This window comes from Rhea pennata, chromosome 2, assembly GCF_028389875.1.
Source record: "Rhea pennata isolate bPtePen1 chromosome 2, bPtePen1.pri, whole genome shotgun sequence".
In the NCBI taxonomy this organism is placed as follows: Eukaryota; Metazoa; Chordata; class Aves; order Rheiformes; family Rheidae; genus Rhea; species Rhea pennata.
The window spans coordinates 92,128,595-92,147,372 of NC_084664.1; the positions used below are offsets into that span (position 1 = coordinate 92,128,595).

Sequence of the window (18,778 nt, forward strand, 5' to 3'; positions counted from 1 at the left end):
CCCTCTTTTCTCACTTCCTCCTCCACTACTGCACTTCTCACTCTATCTCAACATGATAGGCAGTGGATCTGGTAGACTTTCTCAAAACTTACTTTTAGAGGAAACCACTTAACCATTTTCATATCATTAAAGATGTGTATACAGGTCAAGCAAAGATGTGCTTTCATATTTCTTCCTCTTTACTCTGATATCAGCATATATTTCACTTAAGAACTGCTTTAGAAGCTCAAGACATCAAATATAAAATTGACTTAGGTTGTTCTCAAGTGAGGTCCAGATAGCTGAGCTCATGTCCATCTCATGCTGAATGTCAATGCAAAAGGGCAGAAGTTGATGCACACGCATGCAAGATGGCAAATGAGGTCGCGTACTATATTGGGTTCCTGTAACATCTCAGTAAAAATGTGCCTCTAGTTACATATGCTCCACTTTTGATTATCCATCATACACAAGAGCTGAACTTAAGTTTAAGCCCAGGTGAATTAGTACTTTCTTAGCATAATTTTTCATTTTGAAAACAATTTCAGAAAGGGGACAAAAGTAACATCCAGGCACCACAAAGACATACGATATCTACTACAGTCTCCTATAAATAAGGACATCTTTTCTGTAGCCTTTGCATTTCTGTACAACTTTGATAGGTAAGATATTTTAAAGGAGTCAACAGCATGATAGTTTCTGTGAAACTAGCTTCACAGCCAGGTACAAAAATACAATGTGTCTGCTAATAAGTCTGCAGTCAGCTGAGACAGCTAAACTCAGAAATGAAAGTGGATCTGAAAAACAATACTTTCCAGATAACCCCCCAAAATCTGTGCGACTACAGAACACATAAGTTTGCTAGCTTATTATATATGCAACAATCTACTTACGCTTTAATCACTATCACCCTTCAATACAGAAGGCTGCAAGAGCTGTAACAAAATCCATAATTTTTATTAGCATAAACTATCATATATATTTATTAAAAGTCAAGGCCAAAGAAATTAGTCTTGAAATATGTGAACATACGAACCAATTTAATTTAATCCTACAAAACAATAAGCAATTTGCATATGTAAATTAAAAGTATAAAAAAATTCAAAGTTCTTGCATATTATACATTAGATCCTCTCTCACCTTTTGATCTCTGAAATATTAGTTTTGTGAAAAATTTGAGGAAAATAAAAAAATTCTTATTTACAATGCCTAGCAGTATGGCTACACAGTACATTCCACTTCTAACACTTCCCACTTTTAAGTACCTCTGATATTTGACAGCTATATGAGCACTTGAACATCATTTATCATGTTTATTTTTAATAACTCTCCCTTGGCACAGCTGCCTTGGATGCCAATCTTCTTTTCTTTGCCTCCTGTAAATATTTTAAATAGCTATTCATTAACAGTTGCGCATTTATTCAGCACTGCTGTACTGCTTGTGAACTGGAAATAGCTTTTATTTCTCTCTCCCTATCTTTTGGCTGATCTGGAAAAAGCCTGCTGTTTAGGTTCAATCTGTCAAGATTCAAATTACGCTCCAGCTGAGACCTAATCAAGGGTATTTGACCTGGTTTACAAATAAACTATGAACAAAAGTGTGGGTTTTTCGGTTGGTTGGTTGGTTGTTTTTTTCACCCCCCTTTGGAGCATTGGATCCACAACTGAAAGCAAACCATGAGTAGGGTCACAAATACCATTGACTTAAATTAAAACAGGCACAACCTGTTTTCAGAGGTAAACCAGACCTCTTCCTAAAGATCCTGGGGTATCAGGAACCCTCACTGACATCTTTCAGATCTAGTTTGCATGCAATATTTGAAATTCAAATTTCAATACTTTTAGCACAATGTACACAGTAAGGTGTAAGTTTAAGCAATCAAGACAACCTGGTGTGCACATCAGGAGTCCCACATGTCTGTACAAATCATAGGTCTTATTTTCATGGGCTGATGTAGCAGAACTGATATTTCTGTGCCACTCAACATGATTACTACTTATCTATACATGATTACTACTTACCTATTTCCACATATAAACGCACCTTGAATAAAAACACCTCTGTCTAAAGTCTGAATTTACCAAGTTGCATAAAAGTTACATGTGTTCTTGAAATTAGAGTATATTCTTTTAAAGGAATATTTGTTTGGATTTTCAATTAGAAAAGCCACAGAGCATGTGTAAATTAAACCTAAATTTGAAGTTCTGTAGTACTTTAAGGACAAGATTAAATTTTTGAACAATCAGATATTTGTTCACGTGAAATAGTTTCAAGACAAACAAAACTGCAGCACAGACACTTGTTAATGTGAAATAGTTTTAAGATTAAAAAAAAATGAAAACAACAACAAAGAAAACCCTACAGCCACGTCTCATCCAATAAAAAGAGAAAGTAATGGGCCCATACAATACTATTTTCCCACAGAAGGCTACGAGAGGTTGTCATACATCAAGAAGCATTGACTGACCAGTCTAACTTTGCATTAAATGTGATCGATAACACCAGAGCAGCATGAAAGCAGAATATCTGATGTATCCTTCAACCCGTTTCTGAACTGTTATTTCATAAGCAGTCTCAACCACTGCAGCATTACGCCTCAAACTTACTACAAAATACTTTAACTTATATTGACTTTTTTTGGTCTTACTATAATAGGAAATACTTAAGGGAAAGTAAAAAAGAAGGGACAGTAGCTAACTATGACAGGTTATCAATCAAATCTCTAGGACCAAACACGTAAATTTATTTTTTCATAAGATACCTTCTCACTATCACAATTGGGCTTGTCACCACACAGGTTTTTCTCTCACTTACGACTTCAGTGAATAAGGCACGCAAGATGAGACAATTTCTTTTTATAATATAGGGATTGTTTACACTTGGCATTTGCTGTGAGTTGAGTTGTTTGATGAAGTGTCTTGCTTCTGTAAATTACACCTTTTTCACTTAATCATCTAGCACTTTAAAGCACTTCAGAATAAAGTTAACTCAGACCTGATCAGATAAGCTCTTAATTTCCTATTAAAGGAATTCAGAAAGCTTCCATTTTATACCGGCATTAGATATGGAGAGGACGTACTTGAGCCATGAGGATACTGCACAATATGAACATGCAAAATACAGCATTACTATAAATCATATTACAACATAACAGCAGGAGTATCAACATTGCAAAAACCAATCCATGCACTGCAGGTGAGCCTTCATTATAAAAAGTGGTAGAGAACAATATTAAAAGGCTTATGCACACATTAGATAAGTAAAATGGGGAGAATTAGATATTCACTGAAAAACGAGCTTAGAAACAGCTACAGGAAAAATAAAATGAAGACTGGGTTAGCCTCTCTCTAAACGCTGCCTATAATGGACACCTAATGAAGAGTATAAATATAGGCATCATAAAATGGCCTTTCCCCTGAATACTTGCTGAGTATTCAGCAAACTGCAGCACTCCATGAGGAGGCTTGCTAATATTAAAGGAAAATGGATTCTTCTCCTATGCATTTGCCCTAAAGCTCTTCTGAACTTACATAAACTTTCAACATCAATAATGTCCTGTGCAAAGGGGCTTCTCAGGTTTTAACTACATTATGAGATTAAGTATCCTCTTTTAATTTGCTGTGAACCCAGCCTTGCTAGTTTCATTTAATGCTTTGAATCCTTTTACGGGATAAGATACCTAACATTACTCATCATTCTTGTAAATGACATGAACCATTTAAAAAGTCAATAAACAGAAACGCTGAAAGGCAGCATGTAAACCTTATGCTGAGAGATTCTGGTTCTGGTATGCACAATCCCACAGCAAAGAAACAAAAGTCAGCAGACCTGAGCAGACTTTTGAGCTGGATGTTTCATTTGAACAGAGTGGCTTATGCTTGCTTCTCCTGAAGGTCAAACTCTCCACAAGGAGACTACTTAACAACAAAATAAATCATTGCAATATTCCGGTGAATTAACTTTGGACATGATAATGATGGTCTACACTGTACTTGGTAGCGTCTGGTGCTGAGTGCATCTAATTTGTTAGTTAACAATTTAGACTCTGGTCACCATATTCTTTTTTATGGTAGAAACTGATGGTGGCATCTTTAGAGGGGCAAAGAAGAACTGTGAGTGGCTGAGTGCAGTATAATATGCAAGGTTGGTTGTGGTAACACTCAGAATGTTTTGGAAATACTTCTGTTCAAGGTTTTACAGAAACAGAAGCAAAGGACAGAGCAAAACAAGCATTACCAACAAAGAAACAGAACAAGCTCCACTAACTGAACAAATACTTACAAGTAGATTAAGAACAGTGGAAAAACTCCAATACTCCTGTGGATAAGAAACCACATAAAACTAAACTCTTATTTTCAAGCAAATTACAGGCAAGAATTTTTTCCTGAAAGAGAGCTCAATTAAGAAGATACACTATGCTTTAATTTGAACTGCTTGTACTTTCAATACTCAAAAAAAAAAAAAAAAACAGCTTAATCTCTCTGGTTAAACCAGCTTAATCAACTGCTGGCTGTGGCCAACGGCAGTGTAAAACTTCATGTTTTACAGTCCAGTTCAAACAATGCAAACTTGTAAATAAAATTTACAAGCTATATGTCATCCAACTTTTTCTCTCCTGTTGCTCCACTGAATATGCATGGAAGGAATATAATATATATTACTTTGTCATAAAACAAACAAGTTTTCAAGCAAATATCATCTTCCAAGGAAGTTCTAAGGTAGCCAAACATCATATGAGAAAGTATTAAGAATCCTCATCTGTTTTGCTGCCAAATTTATATAGCTTTAAACTTTTTCTTCTTTTTGTTAATAAATCTACTAAACATATTGGATTATATTTTCAAGGCATGGCAATTCAGAGCAAAAGTCAAAGTGACATAGAACCGGCCAAGAACTAACTCTAATGTGTGTAAGTGAGCAAAAATCACAAAGGAGATGCTCATATTGGCAATAGGGTAGGTTTAAATAAAACCATGATAAACACCTCCTGATCTGTGAAATTTTTAACACAACATCAACCTCAGTGGGTGCCTTTTCTTCTAACAAAAATGTAACTAGGAATAGTAACTGTCACCTTTCCTCTAAGAATTTACATTCAATACTAACATTCATTAACATGATTTGAAAGTAAATTGAAGGTACTGTTCATAATCGTAAAATAACTAACAATATTAAACAGCAAGACAACCACTAATGCTAGGGTACCTCTGTTTTTCAGAAGAGCACATATGACTTGATTTGAAGTTCAGTTTTGTTTCTGCTATTCTACCACTATAGCATTTACAGGTACCAACTAGGAACTGAAAGTTCACTTTACGATACTTTTTAAAAATTTTTAAATGGAGTTCAGCAGTGCTTTTCCTTGCAATTTTAGCAGCAACTCTAACAATTCCTTGTTGGGTGAAACACTGAAACAGTGGTTTTAAAAAATCTTTCTAATACCTTAGTGAAAATACAGACTGAAATTAAGAAAGTTCATCTTTTCGAGCAAGTCTGTTTTGAGACAGATTCACAAAATATATGGATATATGCTAATTATTTTATTATTTGAAAAGCACTGAATACAATTTTCAATGTCTCACAAGATCATATTGTTTTATTCCATAGTAGAATGACATCTTATTTAGTAATTGAGGAAGAAAACCATAAATTTTTAAAAGCCTGTAAGTTACTTAGGCTTTTAAAACGTATGCATTTTTGTGATATTAAGCACAGTAAAGAATTAAATAATTTTATATAGTTTTTGACCTATGATTACCGTAGATCAAGTAAAAATAGCCCAAAGCCACCAGTCAGCTGGTTTCTTACAGCTGATGCTTGGGATGCTTGGAAATCCAGGCTTTCAGAATGGCAGCTTTGAGGAGTCCCACTGCCAGGTGGGAATCCGCTGAAGAGCCTGTAGGCTGCAATATCAGCATATAAATGGGGTTTACTTCTTCTTTGTAGAGTCAAATAGCTAAGAAATTTAAACAATGATTCTAGACCTACTATTTTGGGACATGAACGGTTTTTTCTCAAGGTCTCCTATGCTAAAGCACTTCAGCTTGCCCAACTTCTGCTCTACAAGAAGCATTTGCCTCAAAAAGGGCCAGCTTTTGAAACCCGCTGGGGAACTTTAAAGCATTACCACACTGAAATCCAGAGCTTCTCAAATTCCAGTCCTGTACACCATTTGGGAGTAGAGAGCATTGAAAAAAAATATATATTTATATATAAATACACTCACTCTCCTCCTACTTTCTATTTTGCAAGACATTTAATTTTAAGCCATATTAAAATTATATTCTGATAAAAAGGAAATTTCATTCAAACCAGAATGACAGATTCTGCCATCTCTAATCACAAAGGTATATGCAAGGAATATGTGTCTTACAAGAAGAAACATGCACTGCTTTGCACCTTTTCCAGATGCAAGTGCTAATCACTCAAGCCAGTTTTGCTCACACTTTTTAACCAGCAGAAGCCAACACTGCTGACAAAAGGAACAATCCTGCCTTCCTATGTCCTCAGTTGCTTATTCCCTATTTTATATACACTATTTTTTTCCCCCATTGTGCTAACCGAGGCATTTGTGTAGTCATGAAACTAAACCAGACTAGAGAACTAATCCAGGCTAAAACAAGCAGGGCTAGGGAGAGGTTACTTGTTTGGGAGACTACAGGGTGTGTGGGGCACTCAGTTTTACCCCCCAACCAGTTCCCCAGCCTGCTTCATACAAGGAACTGATTGAGAGAAAGGAAACGGACGGCCTGAGGCAAAGGTGGGTGAAAGGGGGCCAAGATGGCAAAGAAACAAAATGCTTCTTTTAGTTGCAATGTTTGCTTAGGGTACAACTGAACCTAGCTTAAGGCTGAAGGTGAGGTAGTATTTTTAATTGCATATCTCTCTGCTTTGGATCTTTTATTTTAAACTTTTATATCAAACAAAAACAAAATATAACTTTTGCATTAAAATATAAAAGGGTTTATTGCCAATGAAGGAGTTAAACAGCATATGTGCAAATATCAAGGTAAGAAAGTAAAACGGAATGGGAAGACTAAAATGATGAATTATAAATAGAAAATGTGACCAACATCTCCCCTTTTTGCCTTGAAAGAAGCAAAAAGGACTACCTTTGTTAAATATGCTTCTCAGGTTCTTTAAACTGGCAAAGCTAAGAGATTAGTGGAGTTTTGTTGTCTGCAGGAGCCTTAGTCAGGCATGCAATATAAGCATTCACACACATTTTATTCCTCTTTCCAACACTGTATGCTGCAGTTAGAGACACTTTATATAAAAAAGCACCACTGCTAGACAGGTTTGATGGAGACAAAATATAATCTGCTCGTGCTAAGAAATATTTTGGCAACAGCACCAACACATCTGGCAAGTTCTTTTCTGAACAATGACTATTTCCTTCTGACAACAACTTAGTCAAAATACAGCATCCTAAACTGACAATATTCTGAAAATCCAAAAAACTTGCATTAACGAAATTTATACTTTGGAACAGATGACCATGACCTGACCATCATCCCAAAGCATCCAAGGGATCCATTTAAAGCTATTCAAATTTGCCAGAATAATCCCTTTACAGAAGAGATTAGTATTTTAAGACTCGCAATATAGTACATACAGGCTTTGACTCATGGTGCAAGTTTATACAGGGACATGAATTTTACATTTGCTTAGGGGCATAGCTCCTCCCAGAATGAGTGACCATTCTTTGTTATTACACCATTTTTCTTCTGGCCCTTTCTTAATAAGTCATTCCTCGATCATGCCACGTAAGACTATGGACAGTGTCTAGGTAGTAAATACATTGACCAACTGCTTATTATCCTGAATGCAATTATATATACTATTCTACTGTACTTCTTTTCAAATGTTTACATTACAAGCTCTTTGGGGCCATACCCAGCCATTCATTTTAAAGTACAGAACACCTGAACAGTGAAATTCCAATTATACAAACAGCAAACAGTGCCTAAGTGTTTTCCCTTGCAGGGCAAAGGGCCCCTAATTACAATTTTGCACGTTATACTGCATACTTGCCAAATCTAGTCTGATTCATTTGTACCGTAAACGTGACATGTTTACATTTTGGGGGCAAATTAACTAATTTATCATACACGTGTTAGAGGACACTGCAACATGGAAGATTAAACAGACTGACTAGACTAGAACTTCTGGCAAAGCCAGAAGATGACCACAAAATGTGGAGCAAAAGAGAAAGAGGTTTCCCTTCTTCATTTCTAATGCCTAGTAGCACAGCAGACCTGGCAATAAGGAGGAGGGGAAAGGGAAAAAAGGAAAGGGAAAAAAGGAAAGGGAAAAAAGGAAAGGGAAAAAAGGAAAGGGAAAAAAGGAAAGGGAAAAAAGGAAAGGGAAAAAAGGAAAGGGAAAAAAGGAAAGGGAAAAAAGGAAAGGGAAAAAAGGAAAGGGAAAAAAGGAAAGGGAAAAAAGGAAAGGGAAAAAAGGAAAGGGAAAAAAGGAAAGGGAAAAAAGGAAAGGGAAAAAAGGAAAGGGAAAAAAGGAAAGGGAAAAAAGGAAAGGGAAAAAAGGAAAGGAAAGGAAAAGAAAAGAAAAAAAGATCAGCCTGAAGTATGGAGCATGCCCAATGTCTACCAAATCTAGCAGCCAAAATCTACTGAAAGCAAAACAAAACCAAGATATTTCTGACCTGAAGGCAAAACAGGCATGAAGGCCTCCAGATCTTGTAATACTTCATCTTATAAATAATTTTTGTTTTTTAAACTTGGCTAAAATAAGATCTTTTCCCTAACTTAACTCACAAATTATATTAACTAAAAGTATCAGTTAAAGAGTTGAAGTTTGACATAGTTATAAGGAATTGAAAGCAAGACCATATTAGGGGAAAAGACCAGGCAACTCTAAAATTCAAAGATGCTATGACCTAGGCTCATAATGAAAATGTTAACAAAATTTTGAACAAACTAATTCTGAGACTTGTGCTGATCCCTAACACCTCTGTAAAACACAGTGGCACGCTGTAAGTCTCAGAAAAGTCCTTTGTGGCCAGAAGGCACATGAGCAGCAGGTTTAATATTTCCATGGCAGTATCAGCAGATATACTTCAAGTGCAATACAAAGTGATCAGTCTTCAACAACATATTCTAACAGCATCAAATTTATTCTGTATGTGTAAGTTAATTACACAGCATGTGCAGTAAGTCTGAGGCTTTCTGAAAGCAGTGGACTGACTGTGTATCATAATACACTGCAAATATGCCAAAAATCTAGAACAAACTGGACAGAAACAAGACAGTTCTAGCTAACAGGTTTGCAATACAAAGTCTTTATTGCAGAGGTATTAATTTTCTCTTGGAAAGTGGTTCATGAACAATTGTGTAAAAAGATGACAAACATACAAGTATATGCCAACATTTTCATCAGCTTGCTGTAGTAGAAAATAAAGAACTTGCAGATAGCCTGGAAAGTGTATTTTACATAGGGCTAATAAAAGTAAGATAACTTCACATACCATTTGATCAAAAATGAAAAAGAAAACAAGAATCAGATTTATATATAATTCAAAGTCAACAAGAACAAAGCTTTCATCTAATTCAGGTTGTTGCAGATATAAATTAATACAGCTTCAACTCTCCCATTGCTGCAGTAAGAGCAAGCGCTGTACGTCCAATTTAAGCGAAAGTCACATTACCGCCAAACTACTGAGAATGGTTTTAAAGGGAATGCTTTCACGTTAGTACTTTTACCATCACTTTCAGATCCGCTTTTCCCGGGAAAAAAAAGTCAAACTATGATCAGCCAGGAGCTAAGTAAATGTTCAGAGCTTTCAGTGCACGTCTCCTTGTGTGACAAGTGCCTGCTAAGCAGCACTTGCGTTACCGCGTCACCAAAGCCGGCACATCTGAAGGGCAAAGCTTCAGTAACGGGAAGTGTCTGCTGACAGCTCAAGGACCTGTTTGGCCAGCAGGCTGCTGGTCCCCCACAGACAGTAAACTTCACGATACCCGAATTTAGGAGATAAAAATTTTTGTATGAATCTTGAACTCCTCTCTCTCAGCTCGGCTGATTCAACTGTTTGCCCAGTTAGACTGTCAAGCATACTACTAAAGTGACACCCGCAGCCCTGAGACCACCTCTGTTGACACAATCAAGAGGCAGAAAACTGCAGGAATAAAGGGAGCTGGAGGTATTTCTTGAGAGTGCCTGACACACTCTTCAAAATTTATGTTTCACAAACCCTTACCTGTAATTCCCTATTCATATAACATCAAAAAAAGACTTAGGTTTGTGGGGGGAAAAAAAAAAAGAATATGTTTGTTTTCCTTTAGCTTAGTATTTCATTCCTTCTGGGGTGCTTGGAACTACAAAAGAACATATAGTTTTAATTCTGAAATCCCATGAATCCTGCTATTTTTAGAGTATCATCAAGTCTTCCTTGTAACTCAAGAAACTGGCATACAGAAGGATCCAAGTTCTCTACAGCCAGGTTTTAAAGCTACCAAATGTAACCCTATTTCACTCCCAATGTTAGATGATACTTTTGACAGCATTGTGCATGAACTGAACTGATAGAGAATCAGAAAAGCTAAATCCAATCAAAAAAATTGATGCGTTAGAATGACTACATGAGATTTAGGATCAAAGCCAGTTCTCATTTGGCCATTTTAGAACGTGACTTAAAATCTAACTGCAAAAGACCAAGCAAAAACCTGTGGAGAAGTAATGTTTTTTTTATGCAACTGTTGTTTCATAAAATAAAGTAACAGCATAAGAACCCCCTAAATATATTTGAACATTATGAAATTAATAAAGGAAATTATTTCTTCACTAATGCTAAACGCAAGAACATATCTAAGTGGAAATCAAACAATTGTAAATATACTGCTGCCTTTCAGGACTAATATGCAAATATAAAAGAGAATTTTTTTAAATGTACAAGTGAAAAATGTTACTGTAAATATGCCTGAAATAAGAGGAAACTCACTGCTTTAATACAGTTTTTGAGAAATTACAGAGGGGAGTGGAGGACAGAAGTAACACCTTCCGTCAGACCAGAAAAAACGTCATTTCACTTACCTGAAGTCACTGCTTCTGATCACTACTGAAAGAATGTAAATATATCTTTTTCTTTCAGATTCATTAAAAAAACATTATATGTGGCCATGAAAAACTAATTTATTATGCTACCCTAATATAACTCCAAGAAATAACAAGCTGGTACCAAAATATTTATCTTGGCCCAAATATTCTGTGCATTAGGAAAGTCAGCAGCCAAAACCTAAACATACATAAGACACAGAAGACAATACAGAAGGAATTTTAATAAACTTAACAACAACAAAAAACCCTAGTTCTTTAGCTGTAGCCAAAAAGCACAAAAGAAGAAAGACAAGTTGTTTATCAAAGTGCCTCAAATACAGCAACTCAAGCTCACTGGAATGCAACTTCAAATTAGAGTCAAAAAAGTCAAATCAGACTTTTAAGGCTTCTGCCCAGAAATCTGTAAAAAGGCTGACAGAGATGAAGGCTTATCTTAGAAAAAATACTGTCCTCATTCTCCTCCCTCCCCTAAAAATAAGCAAATGATTAGGAAACACTATGTCTAGCAGAGCTGGTTAGGACGCAAATTTGTGAGAGATATGGAAAACCCCACTATCACAGAAGAGTGGTAGAAAAGGATTCGAAAAAGTAAATGAAGTTTGCATTCAATTTGCTTTCCAACAAGTTTTCAGCAGTCTCTTCATCATATACCTAGTATGGGAGAAGAGTTAGCTTTCTTTTAGGAGCACTGCAGAAACCGGTGAATAAAATTTAGGACAAAGCAGCACAAGCAAACAATAAGATAATGCTGTTAAACCACATAATAAAAAATACAGGACGGGTAGAATGCATACATGTACTTACTAGACACAAAACTTGACATTAGAAGGTCAAAGTATCAGTGAACAAGGAATTAAAACTAGTTCCTTACGATAGCTTCCCTGGTGCATGCTCAGGACCATTAGCAAGGCGACGTTTAAACTGCTAAAACTGGCTGCCAGCGCCCGGCCGCGAGCCCGTGCTCTGCGCGAGTCTCGCCCTTGCACCAGGGGAGCCCGGCAGAGGCGACGGCTCTCCCCTCTCCCCGCGGCCTCGGCCGCTCCGGGAAAGCGAGCCCAGGACACGAGCCCACTCTCAGCCCCCCGACCGAGCTCGGGGCACGTAAAAAGAGCGAGTCCTCCGCTTGGAGGTTTGGAGCCTGACCGTCCTAATTTGGACCACTGCGGCCAATGAATGGGAAACGGAGGGCGTAGCCAAGATTTAGCATTTGCCCTTACATGAATGGAAACTGCTCCAAAACTCACGTGCAGAGCGAGCTTCGTGCTAGCGGCGCAGGAGGATACACAGCGAGGAATTCATAAAGAGGGTCTTGGCAACACCTCAGCACTGCTACAGACGGACAGGCTTAACCAGGCTCACAGCAATCTGAAAAGCTTTGGAAACCAGTCACATTATATAAAATTCAACCCTATCATTAGGCAGAAATATCTATTTATAGCGATAACTGTAGAGAAAGAAATATTTAACGTTAGTTTCCTTTAAACTCTCAACACTTCAAAATCTGTAAGATAAGGATAATTGCTAAAGACTGCTGATGAAAGAAAGTTGAAACTCAGCATCTTCCTTTAAATAGCTCCTCTACTTCGCACTGTTACATTTTCTCCTAAGATTTCATGAACAGAAACATTATTCAGAATTCAACACCACACACGCCAGGGGACCCATCATATAAATAATGGAACAAAAATAAATTATATTTTACCATTGCAATTATTCATCCAAAAGCAACTGTTCCTCATAGCTTGAGAATATGGATATGATGTTTCACAACAGGACCTGACTCATTTGAGCTCCCTGGCTGCTACCGTAAAATAAGCTAATATTGTAATAATTACACAACTTATATTTTAATAGCAGCATATTCTCTGCCTTTTGTGACAGGAAGGCAATGCTAAAGAAGTATAGTTTTGTACTGATACAAGCAGGAGTTTTTCATGCTAAGCTACGATGAAAAGATTCCATAAAATTATTTCTATTTTTAAGTTACTTTGCTGAACTAGCAAAAAAAATTGGCAATATAAAGTACTATCTTTGCCCAGAAAGTCTCTCGCAAAAGGTCAGGTTTACAAACCACCAGGTAGCAATATCAGCTATACGTTTTTTCATGGTCAATAAAATTCCATTGGGGGGGAGGAAATCAATTTAAAGTCTTGCAATTCGGCCAAAGCTATCCCAGGACACCACTCAGCACAGCATTTAAAGCACAAGCTTCGTTTAACTTGTGCATCTCTTGGAACCATGTTCACCAGCAGCAGCCACTCCAGCCTGCCACTTCACGTACTAAGTAAAAACACATTGTCACACATAATCTATGCCCACAGATTTTGGAAGGAAAGAAGGAACGCTCTCACAACTGCAAGCACGAGTTCCTAAAATACAGCACTGAACATGATACAGCAAATTTTGAAAAAATACAGCACTAAATCGATGACACAAAGAAAGTGCTGTGCTATCAACTGTAGCAAACCTCTTTGCACAAATACTCTTACAAAAGACATTTGTTCTTTACTTAAAGATCACTTTACCTTTGTTAGGAATACTGTCTTTTACTAACTGTCTTACAGAAATCTGTTATACAATTTGATTCAACAAGGCTGCCCATGCAAAAAAATGAAATAACTATTAAAAGTTGAAATTGACACAAAAACTAAAGTTAAAAAGGTTAAAAATTCTATATGCTCATTTCCACTTTAGATAAATTATTTTGTGAAATTTTGTGAATCATTAAAGTTGTTGTTAATTAACTTCAAAACTACTATAGTAGTCAGAAGACATAAACCTACTGAAAGTCTGCACACAAACTCAATTTCAGTAATCCTTAACATATATAAAATAATTAATAGAAAATTAGTTCAAAGCAAGAAAGTATGTAGCATATACTAGAAACCTGTAACACATTTGTTGTGTGCAGTTAATGATTATATTCAATTTAAAATACAGGAATAAAATACAGAAACTAATCTTATTTCAAAGGCTGAAAATGTACAAGACACAGACTGGTATATATTCAACCAGGATGATTTCAACTCCTTTTTTTTTTCAATCAGTTGATTTAAATCAAGTTTAGGCTTGCAAAAATATTTTGAGCATGCACGTAAATTGCAAGATCTTTGGTTTTCTTAACAATTTTCTCATCTCTTGTCATCTAGTCATCACTTTCAAGGCAGTATTAAATACTGTTTTTTATAAACTGTAACATAGACCCCCAAAAATGGTTTGGGTCCTAAAATACATCTGAATAAATACCTGCTTATCTATGCAAACTATGTAAATCTTTCAAAGACAAACATCTAAATAAAGCCACAGAACTAAATTTTGACCAAAAAAAAGCTCTACGGTTTCAAAAATCTTCAGAAGTGATCTTAGAGTCAAGCATCAAGAACCATGACTGCAAGGCACTACCATTAGCAGCTGCTATCACCCATGTATCATTATTAGCATTAATATTCTGCTAATATATTATTAGCTGACCTAGGTTGGACCACTGACCACTTGAAACGGCTAGGAGACAAGTAACACTACATGTCCGACAGCTTTAGAAAGCTCTGCCATGTAGAGACAGCCCACCTAGGTGCAGCAGTACAGAAGCGGATGAAGAAAAACTGGAGTATTTGAATACCCTGAAGCCTGTACCGCCAACATACTGTTGGCTGTCAGAAGCCAACTGCAGTCCTGTCAAAGTAGGATCACCGGCATAAAGCATTTTAGAGGGTTTCTTTTTTCATGTTGAGATGCAAAAAGGAACTTTAACAAAACATCCTTAAATACAGTTCTAATCATTTTCAGTGTGTTCTGTAATTGAAACGTCCCACCTTTGGTGCCTATCAAGTTGTGTACTGTAAGGCTATACATGTACAAAGCACTGCAAATTACACTAATTTTCCTTTTCTTATGTGACCTGATCATGCAGTTACGCAAAATCATCACATAGTGTTTAGCTGTTGTTCTTCTAAGATGCTTTAGTTCTCGCATGAATAATCCCAAAGTGGAAACACTTTTCATCACACATCTGCACCTCTATTTTTCACTAGGGCTTCAGCAACATATCTTCTGAGAAAACAGAAGCGACTGTTGAAGAGACTGTTGTTCAGTAACTCAGCAACAACTTTAATAATGAATTTGAATTGCTTAGTCTTTCACTGGATTGATGAAGAGTTTCTGAAGCCCAGCTGCAGCAAACTGACAGTAATAAATTCTCTAGACACTGCAAACTTAGTATCCAACTATTTCATGAGTGTTACTGAATACGTGAAAGCTGGAGGCAAAGCCTGTAATTTTACAGCTCAATACTTGTTTCTTTCCTTATTTCCTCTAACAAAGGTACTAGTGTTCGGCCAAATAAGAAGAGAACTCCCTGGAGATGCCTGCTGAGAGACGCGTCACAGTATTTCTTGAAAAAAATTTAAAAAACAATAGCTTAAGGGTAAGTTTTTCCATTAGAAATCAAGTTATTTTAAGAGAGCCAATATTTATAATAGGTGCCACAGTACAACAGATGAATTGAATTATTGAACTTTCAGACAAAAAGTACAACATTTCAAGTTCAAAATGCCTACAAAAATTTCACATTTATTGCCCACAAAAACAAAAGAAAAAAAGGGAGTTTTCCTTCTTGCTGTACCATGTAAGTACATCTTTATGTTAATTTAATGGGGACTTTAAGTCACATAACTGTAACAAGTAAGTCTGATTTTTTTTCATTCAAGACAATACATCCAAATAAAATTTAAATAGTTAACCTCTGTAACTGTATTAACCATATTTTCTTTTCCCTTTCTCTGTCATATTGCTTTGCTGAATTACTCCAGGTAAGTTTATAATGTTTCTACAGGCATATATTAACACAACTAGAATGATACCATCTTTTGCTATTAATAAAAGTACTTTAGAGTTATAACTGGACCAAAGAACAATAATACATTATGTCTCTTTTAGCTACGTATCTCCCTATCATCAGGGATTGTTGCTTTTCTTCTGCATACTGATTACTCACTGATTTCAAAATCACCTATCTTAATACTACTGAGAACTTGTAAACTTCTAAGAGATGTTTCTGCAACCGCTCCCCACCAAAGTAGTAAGTGTATTTATACATCTTGTATTTCAGTTACTGAGCATATCATTATAGACATACAGGTGTTAGAAGCTTGTCCTATTAAAAAAAGGAATTCTGAGACATGACAGGATTTCTGCCTATTATAACAGATGATCTAATTCACAGGAACAACTGTGTTAACTCTACAAATCTAAGCAGTAGAAGAAAATTTGTGTTGATTACTGACAAGTTGCACAGAAGGAAGAAAGGAGTGTGGCTTACAAGACAACAAGGTTCTAACAAACATCTTAAAAAAAAAGTATTTACAATCTTAAATGAGAGGTTTCTGTGTGGATAATGTAGAACAGAATTCGTAAATGTGAGCTTTGAATTGGAAAATAATTCTTTTTTGTATACTACTAAAAGGAACAGGTTGAAGTTCATCATGGGCTTGAATAGGGTTCATCTAGGGTCCCTAAATAAGGATTTTAAAACATGCTGAAGTGTTAGAGCCCTACCTGTTGCTAGAATAGTTGCAACATTCTCAGACCCATGAGCCAATGCATGTGCGGTCTGTACATGCCACAGAGGGTTTGACATCACATACTGCATTTATTACTACAACTGTAATTCAAAGATGGAAGGAGATGCTATACCTGAATTATGTCTCTCTCTTATGTGTTAATATATGTATAATCTTTCAACATGGTAGACAAGCACAAGAATCTATGCCTGTTCCTTTATGAACAGTGCATCAGAAATCAACACAGGCAATATTTGAAAATTGTATCTTTCAAAGAAAGGCAAATTTAGATGCAAGGAACAAATATTAAGGTTAAATAACGGTGTTTTAACATACACAGGAGTTTTAGCCAGATACAAGTACAAAGTACTGTAATGCTTGAAAAGCAGATAAGCATGTTAAAGCAAATAAGCCCCACACTACCTGTTACAAAGGAAACTGAATCTCATTTGAGTAAGAAAAATTACTGCCCGCCTTTTTAAGAAAACAGGGATAGAGGAAAATGACCAAATATTACAGTATTCCCATCATGAGAAACAATTCAATGGAATTTCACTTGAGCAACAATAAAATAAAAATGAAATACTGCTTGTGGTAAATTACTGTTTTTGAAGAGTGATACATGACCTAATCAAAGCATGGTTTTATACTGTGGAAGCAAAACCAGACACCATCGTGACATGCTAAGAACACCAGTACTGTAACAGAGCCACATCAAGATGATGATGTGTGGAAATAAGACGTGGTACACTTCAGAGGCTGTTTTCTATTGTAGTGATAAAAACACTCACCTTGAAAAGACTGTTTGGCTCTGTCCACTAGTTCTTCAATGGGATAACTTGCTAGATCTCCTCTGGCATGCTTGGTTTTGCAGTAGGTACACGCATTGAGACACCTGTTTAGAAAATGAAAATATTTCAGTTTCTAGCCAAGAAAACCTTTACAAGCACCGCTATATTCATTAAGTACATTTGGGAAAAACTAGCTTTTATATTTATGACAGAAATACAGAACTGTTCCATTTTAAAAATCAATAAACTAAAACTACTCTGAAGTGCATTTTGCCCTCCTACTTTCTTAAAGTATCCTTCACGTCTATACAGATGTTGAAAAAATGAGCGAAAACTGTGTAGAAAACTCCTTAAGTAGAAATTTACATCTTTTCAGAAATATGAGTTAATTATTAGTGTTAATTTTTAATAAAATACGGTTCACTATTAAAGAAAAATCTCCAAAATTGTAGTCCCCCATTACTGAAAATACCGGTGCATAAAACTAACATTTTTTTTAATATCTAAACAATCTGAACAAGAAAAAAAAAAAAAGACATGAAAGACCATTATAGACTTTTAAAATAATTGATATTTTTGAAAATATATTTTCAGTTTATTTTTCCTTCCCTCATTTGTCTTGTATAAACAACATAAATAACATAATGAAGTCAAAATCACCAACTGGGAAGACAGCTTAGCACAAGAGACTGGGGAGCTTATGAAAAATTCCCATGAAAAAATGGAACAATGTGAATGTTTTTAATTTACCTGATGGTGTAGTAAAGACAGATTAGTTCAATGTAAGAGGACAGAAGGAGGGGGAAAAAAAAGAAGAAAAAAAGAAGAAAAAAACACACACCACTCCTGGCAAGTTTTTCTTGGATTAGTCTTTGGATTCTGGCAGTGCTATGAATGCAATAAGCAGAATTTTAAAAGGAGTTTGTTGTACTTTTCCCCCTCGCCCCATTTCCCCTTTTTAAAGCTGATATTACCCTACGATCTTTTTAACGTTAAGGCAGATAAACATTTTTTCTTTTTATTTTTTTCCTCCAAAAAGCAATTGCTTCTCATCTTCATGGTTGTTAAAAGATCTTAAATTATGTTCATTTTCACAATCAAAAAGGCACAGCTTCAATAAAATAAAGCAGCTGGATGCCAGGAAAGGCTAAATTACAGGAGTACTATTACAGAACTTTAAAAACAATAATAAAAAGGTATAATGCCCTTTAGTTTCCGAAGGAGAAGTCATCAGCTACAAGACTGTCTTTACCACCTGAATATTGTCTTGTCTTCTATTACTGTGTCTGGCAGCTCCATGGCGATGTAATTAGTGTTTTGCAAATTTTAACGGTTTTCTGTTACACAGATTCCCCTCACATTACTTATATCTTGTT

General features: G+C 35.9%; 1 protein-coding gene across 3 annotated transcripts in view; it reads right to left on the reverse strand.

Moving 5' to 3' along the window:
• CDKAL1 (CDK5 regulatory subunit associated protein 1 like 1) overlaps window positions 1-18,778 on the reverse strand; it is a 415,077-nt gene that overhangs the window by 214,327 nt on the left and 181,972 nt on the right. For all 3 annotated transcript variants that reach the window (XM_062569910.1, XM_062569908.1, XM_062569909.1), the window contains one exon: window positions 17,403-17,506. In XM_062569910.1, the coding sequence (XP_062425894.1) occupies window positions 17,403-17,506 (104 nt within the window). The remainder of the gene's footprint in view (window positions 1-17,402; window positions 17,507-18,778) is intronic.